We start from the raw sequence: 23,455 nt of genomic DNA, 5'->3' as shown, positions 1-23,455 counted from the left end.
GCTAACTAGGTTCCTGAAGGAGAACAACTGGCTCAACAGGAACACCAATTTTGGATTTCATATGAGGAGAAAGTGAATTTCTATTGTGTTAAGCCACTGATATGTTGGGTTTTCTATGTTATAACAACCAATTGTAACTAATGCTGACCACACAAAGAAGGATACTATAAAAAGCTACTAAGAATTCAAAATCCTAATGCCTCTTTACTTTTTCTTTTTTTCCAGGGACTTGCACATACTAGGCAAGTGGTGTATCACTAAGCTACACCCACACCCCAGCCCATCTCTCTTTTATTAGCTGTATATTTTTGAAATGTAATCTGCATTTTTCATGGGAGTTTTAGTTTCTTAGCCTCTCATTACTAGTCACCAAATTAAGTCATGAAAACAAGTAGTTTCTTGATTGAAAAACATCCAAAGTACAAAATCATCAAGAAGGGGGAGGAATTGGAGAGGGGAAGGAAAAGGCCATTTTGAATGGTTACGAATCAATCCAGTCTATTATATTGCAGAAATATACACAGCTGGACAGAGAGGAATAAACTGGTGCCCCCAGACCCTGCTGATTATTGTGCATAAAAAGCTCAAATGGACTTTTAAGTTTTAGGTAGTGTCTTCATAGGAAACCTTAAGTGAAGGATTCAGTGAACTACTTGGATAATTAAAGGAAGAACACCATTTTTTTCCTGCAATTTGGGCAGCATTAGCTCGAATTATCCATCTTACTCCACTCATTTCTCTATCTGATGGTATAGATAAACCCTTACTGTACACAATGTAAAATCATTCATTTAGCAAAATCATTGAAAAGTGAATTTAGATTTTGTTTCATGCATGTACCCATCTATGAAGTGGTTATAACTTCAATATTTGAACCAAAATGATTTATAGGCCACCTCTAAAATAAATTGGAAATATCTATAAATGGTTTAAATTCCAAGACTTGTACAGGAATTTTGCTTAGTCCAAAATCTAGCATTTGGTATCCATATTCATTCACATATTTAATTTTTAAAGCACAATTAAATAACAAATTACTGCCTATTTGGAGGGATGGATTAGGGGTGCATATAACTAATAAGAAGAAGAACCTTCAGAAACTGGAGGGGCAGCAGAGGATTATTTTCTGACTGGGATTATCAAGATAGTGTTCAAAAGGATTAAGAGGGGTTTAGGAGCTGAAGAATGGGTACAGCAGGTTGTGGGGACAGATGAGAGCCTACCAGATGGAGGACAAACCCTGAGCACACCCAGGGAGGTATAAATGCCTGGGGAATAGTTGATGAGATGTGGCCAACCTTACACTGAATAAGGTCATTCATTTAGCCAACACACGACTGTAAAGAAAAATAGTTTCATTGTTTCCTCGATTTATCGTGTAAGCATAGGAGATTTTATTAGCAATAATGCAGGTGTAGTCTGCTGAAATAAGATATTATACATTAGGAAATAGAATTTTGTCTTCATTTTCCTTAGGAAGTAAATTTTCACTGCTCTTTTCCTTTCTACAGACATTAATGACCACTCAATTATAAACAAATTATTTCCATGCATGTGTTAGCAAAAACTGATATCATGATTTAGAAAGTTGATAGTTATTCCATCAGTGTTAACACTGAAGTAACAGTTGAGACAGCTTTGATTAAATCGTAGACATTATGGTTTTTCCTGTAGCCATTTCTGTGAAATAAAGAATGAGCTAGTCAATGGAGTAATCCAAAATTAATCACTAGCCTGCTAATTATAGCTAGAATCATTCCAATTATTCCTGTCTCTGGTTAACTCTTTATTTAAAAAGATATTTTTAAATGCAAAATTCTAAAGTATCCAAAGATTTAGATCTTCAGATATATAGTTGTGCAGATTTTAAAAGATGCACACTAACAAGGAAGCAAAGTGCCTGCTAATATAGTAGCTATTTCAGGGATAATGAAATTGGAGGTATAACAAGAACTTGGTATCCTACATTTAGTAGGTGTGTTAGGTTGAGCAGAACTTTCTTAAAACAGGCTCAGATCACTTCAACACCATGTCTTCAAAATTGTAATCATCATGGAAGGACAATGATCAGCCAAAAGGAGGGTGATAATTATAGTGCAAAGTCAAGAAGATCCCACATAATTATTGGAAAAGCCATTCTTTCCAAGTTATGGATATGAAATATCAGTCATAATTTATTCCCATAATAAAGCAACACTTAGCAGTGTTGCCTGTTGGGGATTTCCTTCCTCAAACATTCCCTTCTACCTATTGAAGATGCACTGACATGATAACAATTTTAAATAACTAATGTGAATACCATTCTCTTTAACCCAAGGAACATGAGTTAGTGAAGAAATGGCAGTATCTCTGTGATAGATTGCATAATACAATCAATGTTATGACCATGAAGGGTTATGACTTTACATACTTCAAAAAGTTGTACGAAAGCACAAGTTTTAGGGATGGCCTGTTGTAAGGAACATGCACTTCATGTGAGCAAAATCCTCTTTGTTAGTCTTTATGCTGAGATGGTCACAGGTATTGAGGAGGATAGGTGAGATTCCTGTAGTAACTGAGTGAACAGGGTTTTTATTTTGATTGAAATAAGGGTTCAAAGAGATGGATCAAAACATGTTTCATGCTTTCCTTTTTCTGGTTTAGTAATTTTAACCCTTGTATGTCCTCCCTATTCTATATCTGCTAGGCCTCCTACCTCTGCCTGCATTGGCCAAAATTCTATCTTCAGTTCTTGTTTCCTTCTGCAGGCATACACTTATTTCTTTTCTTTTTTTTAATATGGAAATGTGGTTCTTAAACATGAGCCTGCATCCCCTAGAGGGGATTCTGACCCTACCCCTTGAGTTTCTGATTCAGAAATGCCTTCTGTAGTTCCAACAAGTCCCAGGTGATGCTGATGATGCCAGTCTAGGGACCATCCTTTGAGAACAACTGCTTTATAAATAAAGCAGTCATGGCTCCCACCTATCAGGCACTCCTGTCTTCATGAAACTTGAAGTGATGATTGGAGACACATGGGCAGCTGCATCTATGGGATTACTACAGTCTACATGTAAATATAATGAGCAAAACTAGTTATGGAAACGGGCAAGAATTATAAGTCAGAGGCTGACCTTGGTGAGCAAGTTTAGTTACTTAGGCATCTGATACTAAGTACTCAGTTTTTCTGAGGAAAAAAAAATGTCCCCAAGTCTTCTGAGGAAAAAGAAGAAAATGGCCTCAAGTATTTTATCAGCCTCTTCATCATGACACAATTGGGACTTAACACATTTCTTCTTAATTCAACTTGACTCTATATTGAAAGCCTATTATGGGGCCAGGCACTGTGCTGATGGCTAATGATATAACGATGATGATTTCTATCCACAAGAAATTTACAACTTATTAGTGCCTGACGGGAAGCACAGAAGGTGATTAATAAGCATTGGTTCTCAAAGAGTGGTCCTTAGACCAGCAGGATTTCCTGGGCCTTATTAGAACTACAATAAGTATTTCAGGCAGAAATCTCTGGGGGTGGGGTCCGTATCTCCACAGGTAATCTTGATGCAGAATCATATTTTTATACAAATATTTTTATATATAAAAACATTTTTATACATATTTTTAAAACAAGGAAGGGTACTTGTGTAAAGGGAAATGCAAAGAGAACAGAGGCTGGGATTCTGGCAAATATCAACAGAAAAAAAAAATCCTTGCAGAAAAAGGGAGGGAGACAGAAAAATCTGAGGGAAGAACATTTTTTAAAAGGGAACGATGCAGAGAGGTCAAGTACAATCCGGCAAAAGGAGCAGGAGTGAACTTTGAGATGGTAGAGTCCATGGGGCAGAGGGGCAGGGGATAAGCTGAGGGGACTGAAAACAGAGCAAGTGGACAGTTGTCTGTTTTGAGATTCTCTGCTATGGAAGGAAAAAGGGAACAAAGGGCAAAGGGAAGGCTTTTTAGGATAAGCAAAACCAACAAGTTTTTGGTTGTGAAAAGGGGCCAGGGCCTTCAGAAGGAATTAAGTCACAGAGACCTAAAGGAGATCAGAGTTGTTTACTTGCCGAGATAAGAGGGAGAGAAGAATGAAGAATGCTATCTTTCCATAAATATTTGAGGAGAATTGGTGCTTGCCAGGCACTGCTCTTGGTATAGTGCATGAATGACATAGACAAAGAGTTGCTTCTCTTAAAGAGAGAAAAATGACAATAGGCAGACATCCGTCTGCCTATCATCTATCTGTATCAAATTTTCAGTCCCTCATAAAATGCTATAGAAATTAAAGCAAAGCAAGGAAAATGAGAGAGAAAAGGAAGGTGTACTATTTAGGACAGAGCTGTTCCCCTTGAAAGACTGATTCTGAGCAGTGATGTGAGGGAGAGGAGAGGAAAGAGTGAGTAGCCATGTGAGGGAGAGCAGGGAAGGGACCACACAGATGCTGGTCAGAGGAGCAGTTCTGGGGGAACCAGCAAGCACAAAGGCCTTCTGCAGGAGATGCTCCACATGATCCCAGAACTCCAAGGTTGTTGGCTGCCTGGCTGCCCAGAGGTCACTGAATAAAGGGAATTGTGGGAGGAAGTATGAAGGGGGCCAATCCACTAAAGGCATGAAGGCCAGTCTGCTTCTTATACTGGGTTACTGGGTTTTTTTTTTTTTTTCTTCTTTATTTGGAACTGGGGATTGAACCCAGGGGCCAGGGATCCTTTACCACTGAGCAACATCCCCAGCCTTCATTATTTTTTATTTTGAGGCAGATTTTCACTAAGTAGCTTAGGGCCTGGCTAAATTGCTGAGACTGGCTTTGAACCTGCCTCAGTTGCACGCCTCTGGACCTTATACTGAGTAAGCTGGAAAGCTGACAGAAAGTTCTGAGTGGGGGAGTGGCATGGTCTGAATTATGTTGTTTTCTTCTTTTTAAATACCACATATTCGTTCTTGTATGGATGTTATAAAAAAAAGTCAATTAGAATGTAGAATAGCAATTACGGAGAGAGAGAAAATAGAGGAAGGTTGGAGGATGGGTACCCAAACACAAATAGAAAGAACAAGCTCTAGTGTTCTATAGAAGAGTGGGTGGGGGGGAGACTGCAGTTCATAATATTCTATTATTTTATGAATAACTAGAAGAGCAGAGCTCAAGGGCTCTAAACACAAAGTAATGATATGAAGATAGAAATGTTCATTATCCTGATTTGATCAGCAATATTGCATACAATGTATTGAGATATTATCCTGAACTCCATAACTATGAAAAATTAAATGTTCATAAGAAATTCGCAAAAGTTGAAGGATATATAAACGTTAACTACCCTGATTTGATCATTACCCACAGTGTATAGATATATTGAATTATCACATTGGGCCCCCACAAAATTGTACATTGAAACTAATAATAACAGGGATGATTTTGGTCTTTTGAGAGCAAACCATAAAAAGGCAGAGGCAGAGTGGAGAGAATATTCAAGAGGCTCCTCCAGTAATCCAGGTGAGACATGATGGAAGGAGTGATGGAGAAGTGAGAAGTGACCAGATTCTGAAGATATATGTTAAAGGAAGTGCTGCAGTTTTGCTGATAGAGTAGGAATCAGGTGTTTGAGCAAGGGAGAATTCCAAGATGAGCAAAAGCTATTGGAAAATTTGTGAAAGGAAGGGGAAAACAGCAAAGAAGTTAAAAATAACGGTAGCTTTATTGTTTACTATGTATCAAACAGCACACTATGTTCCCTATATCACATCATTTGATCTTCCTGACAACCTCAACTCTCAATGCAGGATTGAGGTGAAGAGAGGGCAAGCAACGATTATGAAGCAAATAGTAGGCCAGGCCCTGGGCCCAAGGCAGTCTGGCACAGCGTGTACCCCTTTATTCATCTATGTGATTCAATCTGTACTTTTTCTGAGAAGTGAAAGGTTATTCAGAATTGGGAAAAGTGGGTGTGGAGAGGAATGGTCAAGACTGGAAGCTGAAAAAAAAATGTTGACTGATGAATTGAAAACCAGGCATCAAAGACTTAAACAAAAGAAGACAACTGTTGACAATGTTTTCTTTAGGGGAGAGGTCTGTAGTTTGTGACTCACCCTCCTATGGCTGCTTGTGCTATGTCTAGATGAAGAAAGATGCTGAGCTGCAATCTTTCTGGACCTCTCCAAGAGTAATCTCAACCACTGAGTGATCCTTTCAGCTGCCACAACTGATGTGGAACTGATTCCGGGCTCCTAGTCCTATGAGATAAACATCCCCACAATCTTATTTAGCATAAACACTGACCTGAAATCGAGCAGGCTGGCAAGATGGAAGTTGAGTCATGACATATTTATTAAGCTGAGCACTGAGTTTGACACTCAGAGGAACACCAAATTAATTCAAGACACATTTCTTGCCCTTAAGGAGCTTACAGCATGGGTTTGGCTGAGGGACCACCCAACATCCATTAGGATGGGGAAATCAAATCTCCACTTTGGGCTCATTGCATTGCACAGAGTGACAGGCCAGGAGATTAAACTGGTCTTGGTGCATATGGAATGCACACCCGGCCTGCAGCCCCTCAGCCTGTGTGCATTAACTCCACCAGCAGCCTGGCTGCAGAGTGAAGGTGGCTGTTTGTGCATAAACATTGTCATTTCACTGGGACTGCTATTTCATCTTTGAACCTTGGCATCAAAGGAACACTGACCTTATTCCTGTAGCTTGCCTTTCTTTGAAGCGTATGGCTTTGCATTGCAGATTAAAGTGAAGACATTCATCAAGGAACAGATCTGGCCAACCGCTCCCCAAACTCCACTAGAAACAAAGCCTTGAAAGGCTCCAATCACAGTTGCAGTGGAGTGGGCTGAAGATGAAGGCTTGGAGCCAGGCTCCTCTTTCTCAGATCCTGTAAGTCAGCTCTAGCATGACAGTGCATCCCTTTGAGTGTTGGGCAACTTTACCCTGAAAGGCAGTCTGTCTCTGTAGAAAGGGGTAAGCTAATGCAATATTCCCAACCTGTTTCTGTTCATTTTCTTTAAAGCAAGCATTGTTGTAAATGAGGCCAGTGTGATCATTCACTGTGTGCCTTTGAATTCTTCAAAAGATGTGCCAGGCAGAACCACCTGAAACTTGGCTGATGATTCTGTCAATTGAGTTTTCTATTGCTTTCCTTTGTTCATTTATTTGAAAGGAAACTTTCCTATCTGTCTTCCTATTTCTGCTATCTTGGCTCTAAGAAAATAGACTGTACACACAGAATTCTCTGTTCTTTTTTTTCTCTTTCTTTCTCTCTTTCTTTCTTTCTTTCTTTCTTTCTTTCTTTCTTTCTTTCTTTCTTTCTTTCTTTCTTTCTTTCTTTCTTAAGATAGCAAGAGGAGTAAAGTGAGAAACTTCAAGTATGAGGTTAAAAATAATAACCAAATAATTGCTTAATCATAAGACTGAGGGAAAGAACCAAGAGAAATAGTTCCCACCTCAGGGGAAGAAAAATTGATGATCGATGACTACTGAAGGGCAAATTATCATATCTTCAAATGAAATCTTTCTGCAGATCTTCAATTCTGATCAGATAAACAGCGAGTTCTGTCTGCAGTGAAGGGGTAAAGCAATCCAGAGGAGGGAAGGAAATGATTGTAAAGTTGTATACATATAAATCAACTGATTCTAAGAACAAAGCACCAAAGAGTTTAAGAAATTAGTGAAAATCCCTGCTGAGACTTAGGCTAATTTTCAAAATAACGTTTTCCTAGTTAATCATCTTCAAAATAATACCAAAGGATAATTTTGATTATTATGAGACAAGTCACTTGCATTTTTGCTTAAATCTCAAATAATTGATTTTCCATTAAGAAGTGCTTGAAGTTCAAGAAAAAATTAATACAGCTTTGTGGAAAGCCAATGGTTTCAGGCCAGTTTTTTTTTTTTTTTTTTAAGTTTAGTATTATTCATCTATTTGTTTATTTTTGTGGCGCTGGGGATTGAACCCAGGGCCTTGAGCATACTAGGTAAGTGTTCTATGACTGAGCCATACTCCCAGCCCCTGAAATGTTTTTTAAGATAACTTGACACACAGAAATGAATGTAACTCTAAATAGCTTTAGTTTTTAAAGGCTGAGAAATAACTGCTTATACAATCTCCATATCTCTTTTTTGGGGGGTACTGGGAATTGAACTCAGGGATACTCAACCACTGAGCCACATCCCCAGCCCTATTTTGTATTTTATTTTAGAGATGGTCTCACTGAGTTGCTTAGTACCTCACGGTTGCTTTTAACTCACGATCCTCCTGTCTCAGCCTCCCAAACCACTGGGATTCAGGCATGCGCCACCACACCTGGCCTAATCTCCATATCTCTTAATTTACCACCTCTTCTTTTTGGGTATGACTATGTGACCAATTTTTGCCAATGAACTACAAGCAAGGTGATAAGTGTCACTTGCAGACTGACCTCCCTTTCTCTCAACTTTGGTGACCATAGAGGCTATGAGTCAAGATGGCCAAGCCTGAAAACGACCTGAATCACTGCCCTATAGACAAGAAGTGTGCCAAGAGTTGTCTGATTTTATTAGCTTTGTTTGGTGCAAGCGATAAATAAAACTTGATTCTGTTAAGCCACTGAGATTATCAGGGTTTATTTGTTATGGTGTGTAACTTAGTTTATCCTGACTAAGGGTCAGGATAGACATCTAGTCCTACTTTCCTCTGTAGTAAGAATTTTTCCTACGGCATCCTTGAAAAGTGTTCAAATACTTCTTGAACACTTCAGTAATAATAGCAAATAACAATAATACACAATTAGGTAGGACTTATTATTATATCCAGACACATTTAAAACTATTCAACATGGATTAATGTACCAAATTCTTATGAAACCTAGACACATAAATATTATTTGCCTTATTTTACAGCTGGAGGAACTGAAGCACAGAAAATTTAAGTAATTTTCTCAGGGTTGAAAAGATAAATCACTTTCCGAAGGCCACGCAATGCTAAGTAGATTAAACTACCTTCAGCCTATAAAATCAGGACTTCCTAAACTGGGTTTGTATTTCCTTTTTGCAAAGAGCATTTAACAAGATGCAATCCCAAGGAAGACCTTAGAGATCAATCAACCACTGAATTTTATAGGAGGAAGAGAAATTATCAGAAACCATTCTTCAGGCCATTTTCCTGATTTAGGGGGAAAAAATGTTTTACTTTGTGGTTTCCAGATAAGTATCCTGGGGAGAACTACAGCTTAATAGAAGGGCCGCAGGGGCTATCGGTCAGAATGTATGGAGACACTGCTTCAACCAGACCAGCCTTATTCTTCTCTGCTTTAAATGAGGAACACAGATTGTTCCTTATCTGAAATGCTGTGAGCAGCAGTATTTTGGATCTCAGATTTTCTTGGATTTTGGAATATTTGCATATGTATAATGGGATATGTGGAGGACAGAACTAAAGTCTAAACACAAAATTCATATATGTTTCACATACACCTGATATACCTAACCTAGAGGTAATTTTAAAAATATATTTTTTTAGTTATAGATGGACACAGTATCTTTATATTGTTTATTTATTTTTATGTGGTGCTGAGGATCAAACCCAGTGCCTCACATGTGTGAGGCAAGTGCTCTGCCACTGAGCCACAACCCCAGCCCCCTAGAGGTAATTTTATAAAATATTTTTAATCACTTGCTTTGACTATGTCCTATCACATGAAGTCAGATGTGGAATTTTTCACTTGTGGTATCATGTCAGCTCTCAAAAATTTTGTTTCAGATTTTAGAGCATTTGAGATTTCAGAATTTCAGGTTGTGAATGGCCAACAGGTCCTAGGTTTCTGGTAAAACACATACTGAGTAAGTATTCTGCTGCCTTTAATAATATTTAAAAAAGAGGGATATCACCATATATCTACTGAAATAAGTTTGGAAGTTTGCACTAAACAACACAAGGCTTTGTACCAGCTGGAAGGAGGGACAAAATACAAGAATTGCCTAGCCTAGTGGCCTGTTCTGGGGTCAGTATAATTTGCTACTTCTATAAATGTGCTTACTAGCTTGCCTGGCAGGGAGAGTTGCTTTATTCATCATTGAAGTCCCCACTGGTATGTGACACATAGTAAAAACTCTATAAAAGAGATCTGAAAGATAGAAGGACAGTTCCAAGAGGCTTTGATGAAACCATTCTTCAAAAAGAAATTCTTCAAAAAGAAGATTATATTCATTTGGGTTGAACAAAGTAGCCAAATTTTAGCTGAGGTGACCCAATGACAAATAAATGACTGGAAAGCTATTGTGTGTGTTTTCCCCATAGGTCCTCAAGTGGCCACTGGTGGCTTTCCCTTGCCTAACCTCTGCCGGAAAAAAATACAAAAGCGTTTCAAGAAATGAATATTAAATAGACTAATTTGGTCTCTGGGAAATATAGGAGACAGAGCTCAAACATGTATAGGCAAACACACACACACACACACACACACACCCCACAATGTTTACTTCATTTTAACATGGATCACACAAAATGGTCCAAATTTGCTAATCATGTAAAAGGGTGAATTAGAAGATTTTCTTTGTTTAACAAAGGATTTGTGTGTGTACATGTGTGTATGTATGTGTGTACTGACAACAGCTACAGTATACTTGTCACTCAATTTGATTTACAAATTGGACTTCATAAGACAAGGGTGTGTACTTGAGAAGGAGGCTGACTGACAGAGAGGTTTGAGAGAGGAGTTCAAGGGAACTGTGCTCTTTGAAGATGCTCTTACCTTGTGTGGTCCCATCCAGGCCCATGATGAGTTTCAGTGATCTGATGATTTGCTCTGCAATCGGGGGGCTCATGGATGTTGCATAAACAGCACTATGTGAGTGAACCCGTAAATAATCCACAAGTTCCTTAAAGAAAATAGGAAACCAAAAAAGAAGGCAAATAAATATCAGTACTGGTGGTGATTATTAAATCTAGTTCCATCCCCATTCATTGCAACAAAAGATATTTTGATTTTTTCAGCTCAAAAGATGAAGGTACTCTGGTTTCCAATGGGGATTTCCAATTGCTTATTTTTTCTATCCCTTTTTTCTTAGTCTTTCCTTCAAATACCTATGAACAGTATAAAGGGGGGTGCTACAAGTTTGAAGTTAAGGTCTCCAACTTAAAACCAGATGTATGAAGGAAAAATGATTTCTGAAACACTTCTGAATGCCTACTACATATGAACATTGCCTGCCTTAGTATTCAGGAGTATCCAAAGAATACAGGAAATAGTTCTTGCCCTTGAGAATATTACATATGATCATGCTTATGGAAGCGGAAGGGTACAAGAAATAATAGATATGCAAATACATGTATTTAACAGGGCTACAAGATGCATAGGAAAGAGAGAGGCTGCTGGTAGATAGTTGGAATAGATAGGGAAGCTTCCAGTGAGAAGATGGGATCGATTAAGCCTTGAAGAATGAAGATAAACAAGAAAAGAAAACTAGTAAGAAGTGGGTGGCACAAGGGAGAAATCAAAGGTGCAGAGAGGCAAGAGAGCGGAAAGCATGTATATTTGATTTGTTAGCAAAGAAATTTTTGTAATTCTTTTACTCCCTGTACCCATACATCTTTGCAATCCAACTTGGTAGGCCCTTCCATCGAGAGACAGAAGACTCTGGGCTGGCCTTCTGAATTACTTTGAGCAGTAGAATGTGGCAGAAGTGATGGTGAGCTAGTTCTGAGCCTATGCCTTAAGAGCAATTTCGTCCTTTCAGAACCTTCTTAAGCTGCCATGCAAACGAAGCCTGAGCTAGCTGGCTGGGGAATGAGAGCATGTGGAGAAGAGCAATGCCATTTCAGCAAAGGCCACTCCAGCCATCCAGTGATCAGTTGACCCAACAGCTGACTGTCACACAAGGACAAGTTCAGATGAGACCAAAAAGTAGCCCAGTCGAGCCTAGCCCATATTGTTTATATATAGAATTGTAAGCTAAATACATGTGGTGTTTTAGTCATTAAGTTTTGGGGTGGTTTGTTATTTAGCAAAGACTAACAGATACACATTTTTGTAGGCTAGCAGAGAACTAGTTAGGTAGGGATAGTGGGAAATTAAACCAGAGTATAGGATAGGATCAGATAAATGCGGATTGTGCCTTAGGCCATAGAGACCTATTGGAATTTTTGTATAACAATCTTTGGAGTGCTGAGCCATTACAGAATGCTGGTTTTCAGGGGTAGGAACAATATTTAATCCACATGCCTAACTAACTTCTGGGGCCAATTATAAAGTCCCAGGAAAGTTTGCTGAGAGTCCTAAGAAGTTTCAAAAATTGAATGCCACAATGGGGAGGGACTCAGAGCTGGTATTTTCATGTGTTCAGCTTGACTTTACTAGCTCATGGCCTGGGACTCTCTGGATGTCCTGTAGAAAAACTAAGGCAGTTAGTGGTAAATATGAATTAATAGTGAGGTCTTTAAAGGACACACCATTTTCTCTAGGATATCATCATAGCTTAAAATTCCCTTTAAGTCTCTAAATTATTCCTTATGGCTGTGAACTGGGAAGAGCTCTTAGGAATTGAGAGCTTTTGTTTTTGGGTAGGTCCATATCCTCCTAACCCTCCTTCACTGGTCATATAAATATTCCCCCCTCTGAGCCTGGGAATGGGCCCTGCCTCTCATTTTCCCATCTTTTTTGGGGGTATTTGTGGGCATGTTTTTTTTTTTTTTTAATTTACAAGTATTTTGAACATTTGAAGTTCATCTTCCTCAGTAAAGTGGCTGGTCAGTCTCACATATGGTGGGTGAAGGTTAAATCAGTAAGGTGATGACTCTACCTGGCCTTTAGGGGGAGCCAAAAGCTCCATTCTGTCCTTCCTGCCTCCTCCAAGGTCCTTCATTCTAAGTCCCCTCTTCCACTCTGCCTTCCTCTCTACTTTCTTCCTCGTTCTTCTGCACTTTAAATGGTTTATTCCTTTTGGTTGTTTCTTCTTTTCTTCCTAGGTTCTTTCTTTCTGTCTTCCTTGGACTCGGGTTCCCTTCCCCCCTCTTTATTTATTTATTTTTTCATTTCAATTTTTCCATTGAAATGTTTTTTCCTTAGTATTTTCTTCCTTTCTTCACTTTTTTTCATTCACTCTCTCTCTTCTCCCCTTTCTTCCTCTTCCCACTCCTTCCTTCCATCTTTCCTTCTAGTCAGTGTTTGCCAAAGACTTGCTCTGACCTATGTGTGGCAGTCCAAGAGGGGAGGGTGTTAGAGTCTGTAAACAAGTCAAAATAACACCTGGCATTTTGCCAGGGGAATGTTAAAGTTCGTAAACAAGTCTGGATGGTGCCTGGCAAAATGTCAGAGGGAGCGGTTTGAGAAGTAACAAAAGCGAGCCATTAAGTGTAGAGATTCCTGATTGGTTGACTGATGTATCTAGTTTATGCTAATTAGATAAGCTGTGTGGAATGTATAAATACTGCTCCTGTCCTGCAATAAAAGGCTCCTACTCCTGCTGTATCAAGCTACAGAAGTTATTCGTCACCCCCCTGATTATTCTGCTGCAGCCGGACTGCGGCAGGAGGGAGGACAGATAGGGACCATACTCTGGTTCCTGGCATCCATTATTCATGTTTATGATGAAAATTAACTTTATGTCTATTCTGTTCTTTTGTGAATCATAAATCAGTTTGGTGAAACTCTTTGGGAGAGTTTTCCTCTAGTCAAAGAGCATGTGTACGATGATGTCCTGACTTAAGGCATTAGCCAGGTAGCATTCAGGAAGTTCATTCTGGGGCATCTGGTATACCTCTAAAAGAAAGCGATCATTTTCCAGGTTGCTACAACCAGGCTGCCCTTCAAGTTCTGTGTCCAGCACCTCTAGGGAGAACCAGCAGGGATTTTCTTTCTCTGTTGAGAGCGAGTACCTTCTCACATGATGCTGGAGGAACCAAGTAGGAGAGAGTGGGTGGGTCAAGCATGTAACATGGATGGGTAGAGGGGGCAAAAAGATAAAACTCTGCAGAATGTCTTTATTTCAGCTCCATCATTTTGCAGGAGGTAATGTCCTAAGGTTATGTAACTACACACAGATAACCTCTCACCATAAGCCAACGATATTCAGCTCATGATCTTCTTTCATGATTAGAGGGGTGGTGCAACAGCAGTGAAAAGAAAGAAAAAGAGTGGCATTCTAAACAAAGGAATACTCAGACATGAAGACAGACTGAATGACTCTGAAGAGAAAATGGGGCTAAAAATTGACACCATTGCTAATGTATATGCATTTCCTATGTGAGGCTCCATTTTAAGAACTTTGTAGGTGTTTAACTTATTTGAGTTCCACAATAACTCTATGAGATAGGTACTGCTTTTATCACCATTTTACAGATGGGACCACTGAGTCACAGAGAGGTTCAGAAAATTATTCACAACAGGTGGCAGAATGAAGATTTGAATCCAAAGAATCTAGTGCTGGAGTCCACTCCATCCTTGGTATTAGACTCATTATCTCTCCAAACCAGACCAAGAGTGAGCTTAGTTTAAGGTGAGGGAGGGTCCAGGAGAGCACAAAAACCAATGAAACTTTTATTTACTTTGTGGTACTTTCTTGATCCACAGAGATAGTTCCTTTCATGGGGGAGAAGGGGAAGAATTCTGGATATAAACCAGTCTACATGTCCTAAACCACAGCTTGAATTCTGTCTTTAAATGTTTCATGTCTATTACTTTTGTTTCTTCAAAGGAAAGAAAAGCCCTTTGGGAACAGGGATAGAGCTAGTACACTTTCCTAAAATCCACAGAAGTGGGTATTTAGCAGGGGCCCAGCACATCCTAATTATCTAGTGGAAGGGAGAAGGGTTTCAAAGATGGAAGAAGGATAGCAGGACTCCTTGATGTATATAGGGAGTACTAAGCTGCATTCTTAGGAACAAGTATAGCAAATGTTCCTGGTCTGAAGGGCACTGCTGACCAAGACCAGACAAGGAAACAAAGCCTCTTTTGATTCCCACTGTCCCAAACTCCAATTTTCTTTCATAAACTGAGAATTTCACAAACATTCTCAGTTTGAGTAAGTAGCCCATCAATACAACACAAAGACCTTCCATATTACATTATTATTCCTTTGGACTGAGTTCACTTTCTCTCAGTCTGAATTTGCTGGTGGGGGTTAATTTGCTGTGTGATTCAGAAAATGGGAGTCTTTAAGTTACTTCTGGAGAGTGTCAAGGAAAGCCTCAATTCTTGCTTACTGATTCCCTTCCTTTCTTTCCACACCCCCCATTGGGCTCCTTGAGCCATGAATTAGGCGTTGGCTTTGGTCTTTTGTAAGGTTAGTCTGGGTAGTGTCTTTCTTCAGTGTGGGTTAGAGGTCTGCTCAGAATGAGGTTTCTAAGTCCATTTGTAAGTTCAAAACCCTGATTATTTTCTTTACCCATAGGCCTGGAGTTCAAGGACAAGGGTGGGTTTTCTGGAGGAAATCAGACAGGAGGCTCTTAGAATAAACATCTTGGTACTCATTCCATGACCCCTATTTACTTCAAAGGGCTGTTAAATACACCCAGGGCAGAGCTGGCTTCTGCAAGGGGCTTGCCTCCTTCTGGCATGCAGGCTGCTGGGGCTAATGATCACCCCAAACTCTGCTGCCCTATCCCACTCTCCTCTTTCAGAATTTCAGCCCTGCAACCTATCAGTCATAAGGACAACCTTTGCTTCATTCATTTGCAACTTTCTGGTCAGCCTTTGGAGGCTGTGGAAGCAAGTGAATAGCAAAGGCATGCAAGAAGTGTGCAGATCTATGCCTGGATAAAAACCGAGGGTCTGCTGTGTTCAACACATCTTCCCAGCAACTGGATAAATAAAACTTAAAAGAAAGAAAGAAATGAAAGCAGAAAGAAACCTAGCCCTATCACCTCAGGCTTTCTTCAAAGAAGTCATTCATGGCATGGAGCTCTGACATGGGGAAGGAAGGGATTATCTGACATTTCATCTGAAAGGTCTTAAAAGGACAGGGTCCTCCAAATGGACTATTTACTCTGTATATATAGCAGCTCCAAACACCATGTGAGCAAAATTAAAAACTCTTGCAAGCTTTTGAGAAATTGCTTTGATAGTTTACCTGAGGTAGGGAAAGAAAGCCACAGCCCAGAAACAATCTCTAATTAGCAGAGATAAATTTGTAGGACATTTATGAGGGGAAGGCTGAGACCCAAACACATCTGAATCCAAAGAATCTGGTGCTGGAGAACACCCCATCCTTGGTATTAGATTCATTATCTCTCCAAACCAGACCAAGAGTGGGCTTAGTTTAAGGTGAGGGAGGGTCCAGGAGAGCACTAAGCCAATTTTTCTCAATCAATCAAGATATTGATTTCTTATATGATTTGTTCAGTTACTAATGTATAAAGCTGACCCTGACCCATTCTTCAAGGATTTCTAGAACTTCCCAAACACTGTTTTTGGGAATATCATCCTTCTACATGAGTAAGGCCATTTGAAGAGATTTCAGAGCCATATATTTTTGTCTTTTTTTCAAATCTTTTTTCTAGATTTTTGTATTTGCATGATTATTTTCCAATTTCAAGATTCACCAAGAACCCAAAGTTTCAGAAAAATGTCAAGACTAAGAGTGTGCACTTAACTTTTTATGGTTAATTTTGTATCCATTGGTTTTGAATCTTAGATCTATTTTGTAGTCCCCCCCACCACCTTGAAATATATACTACCAAATATCCAAAGTTTCATAAACTTTGAAAACTGTGCACTAGTTATTTAAATAGATGAATAGGAATATTTTTTCAAATGAAAATTCTTACTATTTGCCCAATCCTATGCTCTTTTGATTCAAAAGCATAGTTTAAAACAGACTTTAAAATGAAACTGTTCACAAAATTATATAAAATTTAGGGGAATAAAATATGTTACTTAAGTAAGACGTACATATAATTTTAAATTAATATAGTTAAAAATTATAAAGATATCAAGGAGCAGATACATAAATTGTATTCCTTCATGGGCTATTTAGGTTGGAAGGAAATAAACTTATCTGGGTTTATTATGGTCTCACCCAAACTGTTCCAGAAAGATATGGGTCTGACTAAATTTAAAATCATCAGAGAATGATCCACACACGCAGTTTTTTAGGTGTCCTCTGCTCACTCTCCAGGTCTTCCAAACTACCTTGTGTATTCAAGATTTCATATCTTGCTGGTTTAGGGCCCTGGCTGATGAACCTCTGCCAAACACTCTCTAATTCCTGCTGCCATCTAGTGGTGCATTCAGAGACTGCATGTAACATGGAGTTTGGGGACAAGAGAGGAGGGGAAGGAGAGAAGGGGTGTGCATGAGGCAGCTTGCTGGATCCAAATATGGTGAACAAAATTGAATTTTCAAAGTGCAAGGACATGAACAAATGTAAAAACTTATTCTGCAATCCTAATTAATGTAAATAATTTTACAGTTGCTTAGTCTCGATCCCCAAATGAATAGATGTCATGTAGGCAAGAGTACCTCCACTTTTAAATATGGCTACTGACTTCAGGTTGGAAAGTAGGAGAAAATCATAGCAAGCTGGTCCTAACTTCAGCTAATCACAGGCCTTTGTTTAAAGTGGGTAACAAACGAAGACACTCAAAAGAGAAAAATGTGACATCTACCCAATTTGACAGCATTTCAAGGATCTGCTTGCTTCAGTTTATTCAGGTGCCTTTGGCTCAGGAAACATAGTTACGCTTGGTTACAAATTTTGTAGCTCAGACTGCTGCTAAAGTAATCACAAAACCACAACCTCACAAAGCAATGTAACCTGGATGAGGGAGCTTCTAAATTTGAGACCTTCTGATCCCACTGCTGTGACAGTTAGGGAGGGAATATTTAACCTTTCCTAGATTTAGCTGACATTTGTAAGAATCTGGGCCTCTCCTATGTTTTTAGCATTAGCCTGCTAATTCCCACGGGCCAGTAGAGTAGGATGAAAAACCATGCTTCGAGCACCGGAAGAAAGCAGTACTTACTGGAGGGTAAAAGACTACTTTAAACTCTGAACATTTTAAAGCATCTGTACATCTCATGGCAAGGAGAGTGGCTAAAATGAAATTCGTTATTTTAAATCACAGACTTTCACTGCTCCTACCAGGAGGCTGAGCTTGTGTTCCTGCTGGTCACAGTGGGAAGGGAACTGGGAATTTTAGACAAGCTATAGACGCCACCTGCATGCATTAGTTTGGGGCCTGTGGTGCCATGAATGCAAGGTAGAACCAAACTCCATGGTCACACAATCTGTTTAGGACAGGTGTAGGCTTGTGCTAGATGACCTGCAAGAGTTGGATAAGGCTGTATGTAAGGAGGTTGACAACTCACTCCCTGATCTGGAGAGTTTGAATATTCGATTTTCTTCTTGTCCCTCTTCTTTTAAAATTTCTTTCCAATATTTGTTTTTGTATGTTTACAAACCCCTTGGTGATATATGGACTCTCAAATAACAGGGTTAGAATTCATTTAATCATCTAATCACATCAAATCAGAACTTTTTTTTTTAGTTATATAGATAAGAAATTAGAGAATGACAATATTTGGCCTATCACTTATCCAACAACATGAGTAAGTATGGTTTTGTAGACAAAGTGTCTTAAAAGTCTGTTCCTGATCCTGTCATTCTTTTGATCAACACTTTTAAAACCCATGGGGTCAGCCTCTTTAATATCTGTCTTCATTTAAAATTTAGATTTCAATTATAGATTGAAATTCGTTCTAAAAGATCCCAGATCCTACCCTGGAGAGTCTGGATCCTCTGTACCTTGTGCACACTGCTAGCATTTCTTTTTTTATTATTATTATAATGTAATCATTCAACCCAGGTTTCTCTTTATCACTGGAGTGTGAGTTCCAGGTTGTTCCAGGCCTTGTCTGGCTCTGAACTGGTTACAGAGATTAGACAAGACAAGGTGCATTGAATTGATACTTTCAAAGAATTCAGAGAAGCCCTGCTGACATGCTTTGGGGTGTTCAGGGTTTAAAAAGACATAAGGAATCCCTTCCTTACCTTTTTTCCAGCTATATAACCACCAGAGGATCCAAAGCTTTTGGTGAAGGTGCCCATGTACACATCAACATCATCAGGGTTCATTCCAAAGTATTCTCTGACACCCCGGCCAGTTGGGCCCAAGGCCCCAATACTGTGAGCCTCATCCATGTAGAGGTAGGCCTTGTATTTCTTCTTCAGAGCCACAATCTGGGGCAGATTCACAATGGAACCTTCCATGCTAGGAATAAAATGCTCATAATCAAATGCTCATAATCAACAAATACTTTCCTGTGAAGCTCTATTCGTCTCTCTTCTAACCATCCTAGATAGCCTGTTCTGACACAACTAGGGTGTGTCAGGGACATATCATTCCTTTCTTCTCAAGGCATATTTTTTAAAAAATAAGACAGTCCTCTCAATCTTGTAAGGGTGGTCTGGCACGTCTAAGCTACTTGAATAAAATAATTTACATTCAATGAATTTGAACCACTTTGGGTTCTTACAGTTAATCTCCAAGCCAACAATTAACCCAAGCCAACAATTAACCCACCTTATTTTTGATCCAGTTTATTTGTAAAGCTGATTAATGTAACTAGACTGACCATTTTTGGCTTCTAGGTATTCTACTAGTTATAAATTGCTCTATGGTGACCCATTTTTATCTACCTGCTTTTGCCTGTTTGGCCAGGCCTGTCTGACCTAAATTAAGTGCGTGGATTTGCCAAAGATTAAAAGAAGGAATTAAAAACACACAAAAAACTGACTTAAGACATCATGGCATTGATTACAGCATAATAGACAATCCCTAGGACCTCTGTTCAGTACTCACTACCGGTCAAAGTCTTATTGGAAGCATCCTGTGGAGTTCCTTCTTTCTGTTCCTTTTGGGCAATGGAAGGATGTTGAGCAAGTGTCAGAATCCCCCAAGGGTTTAAGTTGTGTTCCCTACCAGAGAGTTTCTGATTCAGTAGGTCTAGGGTGGGGCTTTGAATGTGCGTAAGCTCCCAGGAGACGCTGACACCAGTGGTTGAGGACAACACTTTGAAGACAAATGCTACAGAGGAATCCTTTTGCTTTAGACCTAAGTATTTTATTTTTCATGGGATTGTAAACTGCAAAAACACTTAAATCTTCCAACCAAGGGAAAAATATAATGTCAATCAATAAAATTAAAATTTATATTTACATGTTTTTTTTTTTTTTTTTAAGAATTCCATGGGTTTAGAACTTTGGACTTTCATCCATTCTCAGAAAACTGTGGGCTGTGTCTACACGGCACACAATTTTGATTGCCCTGACAGGCGAGTTTCACGAAAACACTCAAACTCAACATGCTCGCCACACAAAGGAGTTTGTCAAACAATGCTAGCACCCCTTTCATTTAGTTCAAGGACTAAATCAATTCAATCAAACAAAGTTGAACTACTGCTTCCTTTATAATCAGTTTATTAGATTAAATTTAGTGTATTTAAAAAAAAATAAGCTTATATGTGAGGTTGATTGGATCACAATAGTGCAGCTGGTTGCATAGTTATCCAGACCAAAGTAGGTGAGTTTGGGGAGAGTATGATTATCACTGAGCGCAACATTTGTGTTTTTTGCAAAGTTACTTTGGATATCTTCTCTTATGTAAATTTGTGAGTTAATTCCAACATTTCCTTAGGTTGACTGCTTGTCGAAGCTGTCTGCATGGAAGGGGAGCCAGGATGGCCATCTGACTGCCTAAATTTAGACTATGGCCACTAGCTGGAAACTTGGGCAACTTATGTACCATTCTCTGCCTCAGTTTCTTCCTATGTAAAATAAGCATGACAAGGGAGCCCTCCTCACAGGGTCTTTAGAATATAACTAGAAATCGTGCTCGTAAAGTGCTTGACACACAAGTGCTCAGTGAATTGTTATTGTTCCTGGGAGGAGGCATGTAGGAGGACGTGGTTGCAATGAGGTCTAACTTGGAAAACTGGGAGCTCTTGACAATGCCCTGCATTGAATCTTCTAGGAATGAGGCACGTGGGTGTCATTGTGGGTGTCAAACATAATAGATGGCATTGGGCCTTTGGAATTCTAGAACTTTCTTCTCATCTTTAAAATGTTATAAGTTGGTAACACAAATATGCTAAAAATATTTGACATGCCACAAATAGCCATTCTTTGTTCTGGAACTGGATTTGACAGGAGGCAGTTAATGTTGAATAGTGTTTATAGACACTCTCGGCAGGTAATTAACCATCCTTCCATGGGGCTAGTCTAGCTGATGTTAGGAGCCTGCCCACCTGGTTTATATTTCTTCCTCTAAGATTAATGACTGTACAGTACTGCTGATTTCTGAAGTTAATGCAGGGCACACATAGAGTCCTAGGGAGAACTCAGCTTTTATACTGTTTTCATTTTCTCAGTGTGATCATATTTTAATTGAACCTTTTCTTTTAGTGGGATATTAAATCTTGCATAAAAACTACCTTATTATCATGAATTATTGTAAAAAAAGCACCCAAAACAACAAAGAAGAAAGAACAGCATTTTGTTCTTTGTAAAGGAAAGATTATATTTTTAACTTCAATAGAAGAAAAAACAACTAAAGTATAACTATAAGATAATTCCACCAGTTAATTTGAAGCTCTGTGCAGGGACTTGAATTATTCTTAAACCAGCAAGTCAGTGAATCATTTCTTTATATATTTTCTATTACATAGTGTGTATTAGCTAAGTGACAAGACTCCCTTTTGAAATCTCCCTCTCATCACCTTTCTCTCCACATATAAACCATAATATCCACTGGCAGGATTGGAAATTAAACCATTGGTTGGCCAATTTGCATGTGGAAAAATCACCCTGGTGGGTCCAAAGATGAGAGGAGGTGGATAGGGAGAGAGTTATGATTGAAAATAACTATTCTTTCATTATTCTTTGCTTTTACGTGTTTAAACCATAGAGATATAGGATAGTGTTTACCATTAACATTCTCAATTCTTAATTTATACTGTTTTGGAGAGCCAAATGGATTACTTAGTCTATTCTTAAATCAGATGGCATTCTGAGACTTCAGCATAAGTTTATATGTGCATTTTTTTGAAGTTTGGGCTCCACCCTTGCTAGTTTAGGTTCCAGGTTATTTGGGATATTTTCCTTATCCAGTATGTTTTTAAATAATTAGGAGATTTCTGAACCACCACGAGTTGATAAGAAATCTAGATTTCTCAGAGACAAAAAAACCCCCCACAAAAATATGATTTTAAAACAATAGGAAAATGCAGATCAGAATACTTAAATAATACTATTGCATTATAATATTTACATAGATATATGGAAATCATGGGATCATAAATCATAGATTTATTGAGACTTCAAGTTTCAATCTTCTCATTTTATAAAGAAACTAAAGTCTAGATAGACTAGTAATAAAGGTTGAAATGAGTGATCTTGGGTTTCCGTGGTTACTTCCTTGGATGTGGACAGATGGGTTGACTCTTGTGTTTCTACTGAACCTTTGTTCTACCAAGGTCACCTGTGTTTAATCCTAGCTCTGCTTTATCTCATTTATCTATCTTGGGGAGAGTTATCTAGGCTTCTCAGCCTGAGTGTCTTCATCTTCAAAATAACCTCAGGGGCACTGAGAGGATTATTCAAGATTGCATTTGTGAAATACATAGCAAGGAGCAGACACATGGTAAATTGTGATTCCATCCTCTGACATCTGCTCTTGGTGTGAATGAAGAGCAAAAAGCCTTGTGGCCAATATATGTTGCAACTTCCTCAATTGTAAACAAATATCATGAAAAAGATAACCACTCTTTGTGTGGCTTTTCTATGGGACAGGCCTCTGACAAAGACCAGCTTATATGATCTCATTTAATACTTGCAAAATATCTCCTTTGAGGGTACATAGTTGAAGGCAGCAACATCAGGATTTGAACCCAGGTTCCAGACCTGCCTACAAATCCTGACTCCTCTATATTATGTATAAAAATAAAATAACACCTATGGTTGGTGGCATTAATCATAATTGATATAACTTAATAATAATATTTATTATTATATTACTTTTGTGGAGTTTTTTTTTTACTTTTTAGCCTTGGTACCTAGTCTTTTTAAATCTTTTTTTAAATTTTTATTTATTTATTTATTTTAAAAATACATGACAATAGTGATACCTCTCAGGAACTTTCCGATTTGGCTGACTGATCTTTTTTGGCATTATGAAAAATATATGATATGTGAGCTCTTTGTGGTGGGGGTACTTTTTCCATGTTGACAGACCATGAGCAAGAGAAAAAAAGAAAATCCTAGAAGTTAAAATTCAAAGGAGGCTTTGAGAAGGCATCACCGTGATCCGTGTTCATAATACACCTCTCAAAAGTTGAAGTACAGTTGTAAACTATTGATTTTACATTTCTAACTTTGGAAGATCCTATGGGAATGATTCCATGTTTTGGTGATATCTGGAAATTAGAACCCCTGTATGAATACTTTCCCATCGAGGTTTGCTGAAGAACTCTCCTAAGGCTAGCCTTATTTTACAGATGAGGAAACTAA

General features: G+C 38.7%; 1 protein-coding gene across 2 annotated transcripts in view; it reads right to left on the bottom strand.

The window, feature by feature from the left end:
• The window catches only part of Sptlc3 (serine palmitoyltransferase long chain base subunit 3), a 139,220-nt gene that overhangs the window by 27,820 nt on the left and 87,945 nt on the right, over window positions 1-23,455 (bottom strand). For both annotated transcript variants that reach the window (XM_015476042.2, XM_048811319.1), the window contains exons 8-9: window positions 18,941-19,160; window positions 10,705-10,831 (exon numbers count right to left, since the gene is read on the bottom strand). In XM_015476042.2, the coding sequence (XP_015331528.1) occupies window positions 10,705-10,831; window positions 18,941-19,160 (347 nt within the window). The remainder of the gene's footprint in view (window positions 1-10,704; window positions 10,832-18,940; window positions 19,161-23,455) is intronic.

Source organism: Marmota marmota, unplaced genomic scaffold (genome assembly GCF_001458135.2).
Source record: "Marmota marmota marmota unplaced genomic scaffold, marMar, whole genome shotgun sequence".
Lineage (NCBI taxonomy): Eukaryota > Metazoa > Chordata > Mammalia > Rodentia > Sciuridae > Marmota > Marmota marmota.
The sequence above is the reverse complement of the archived record's forward strand: the minus strand, read 5'-3'. Positions and strand labels throughout refer to the sequence as shown.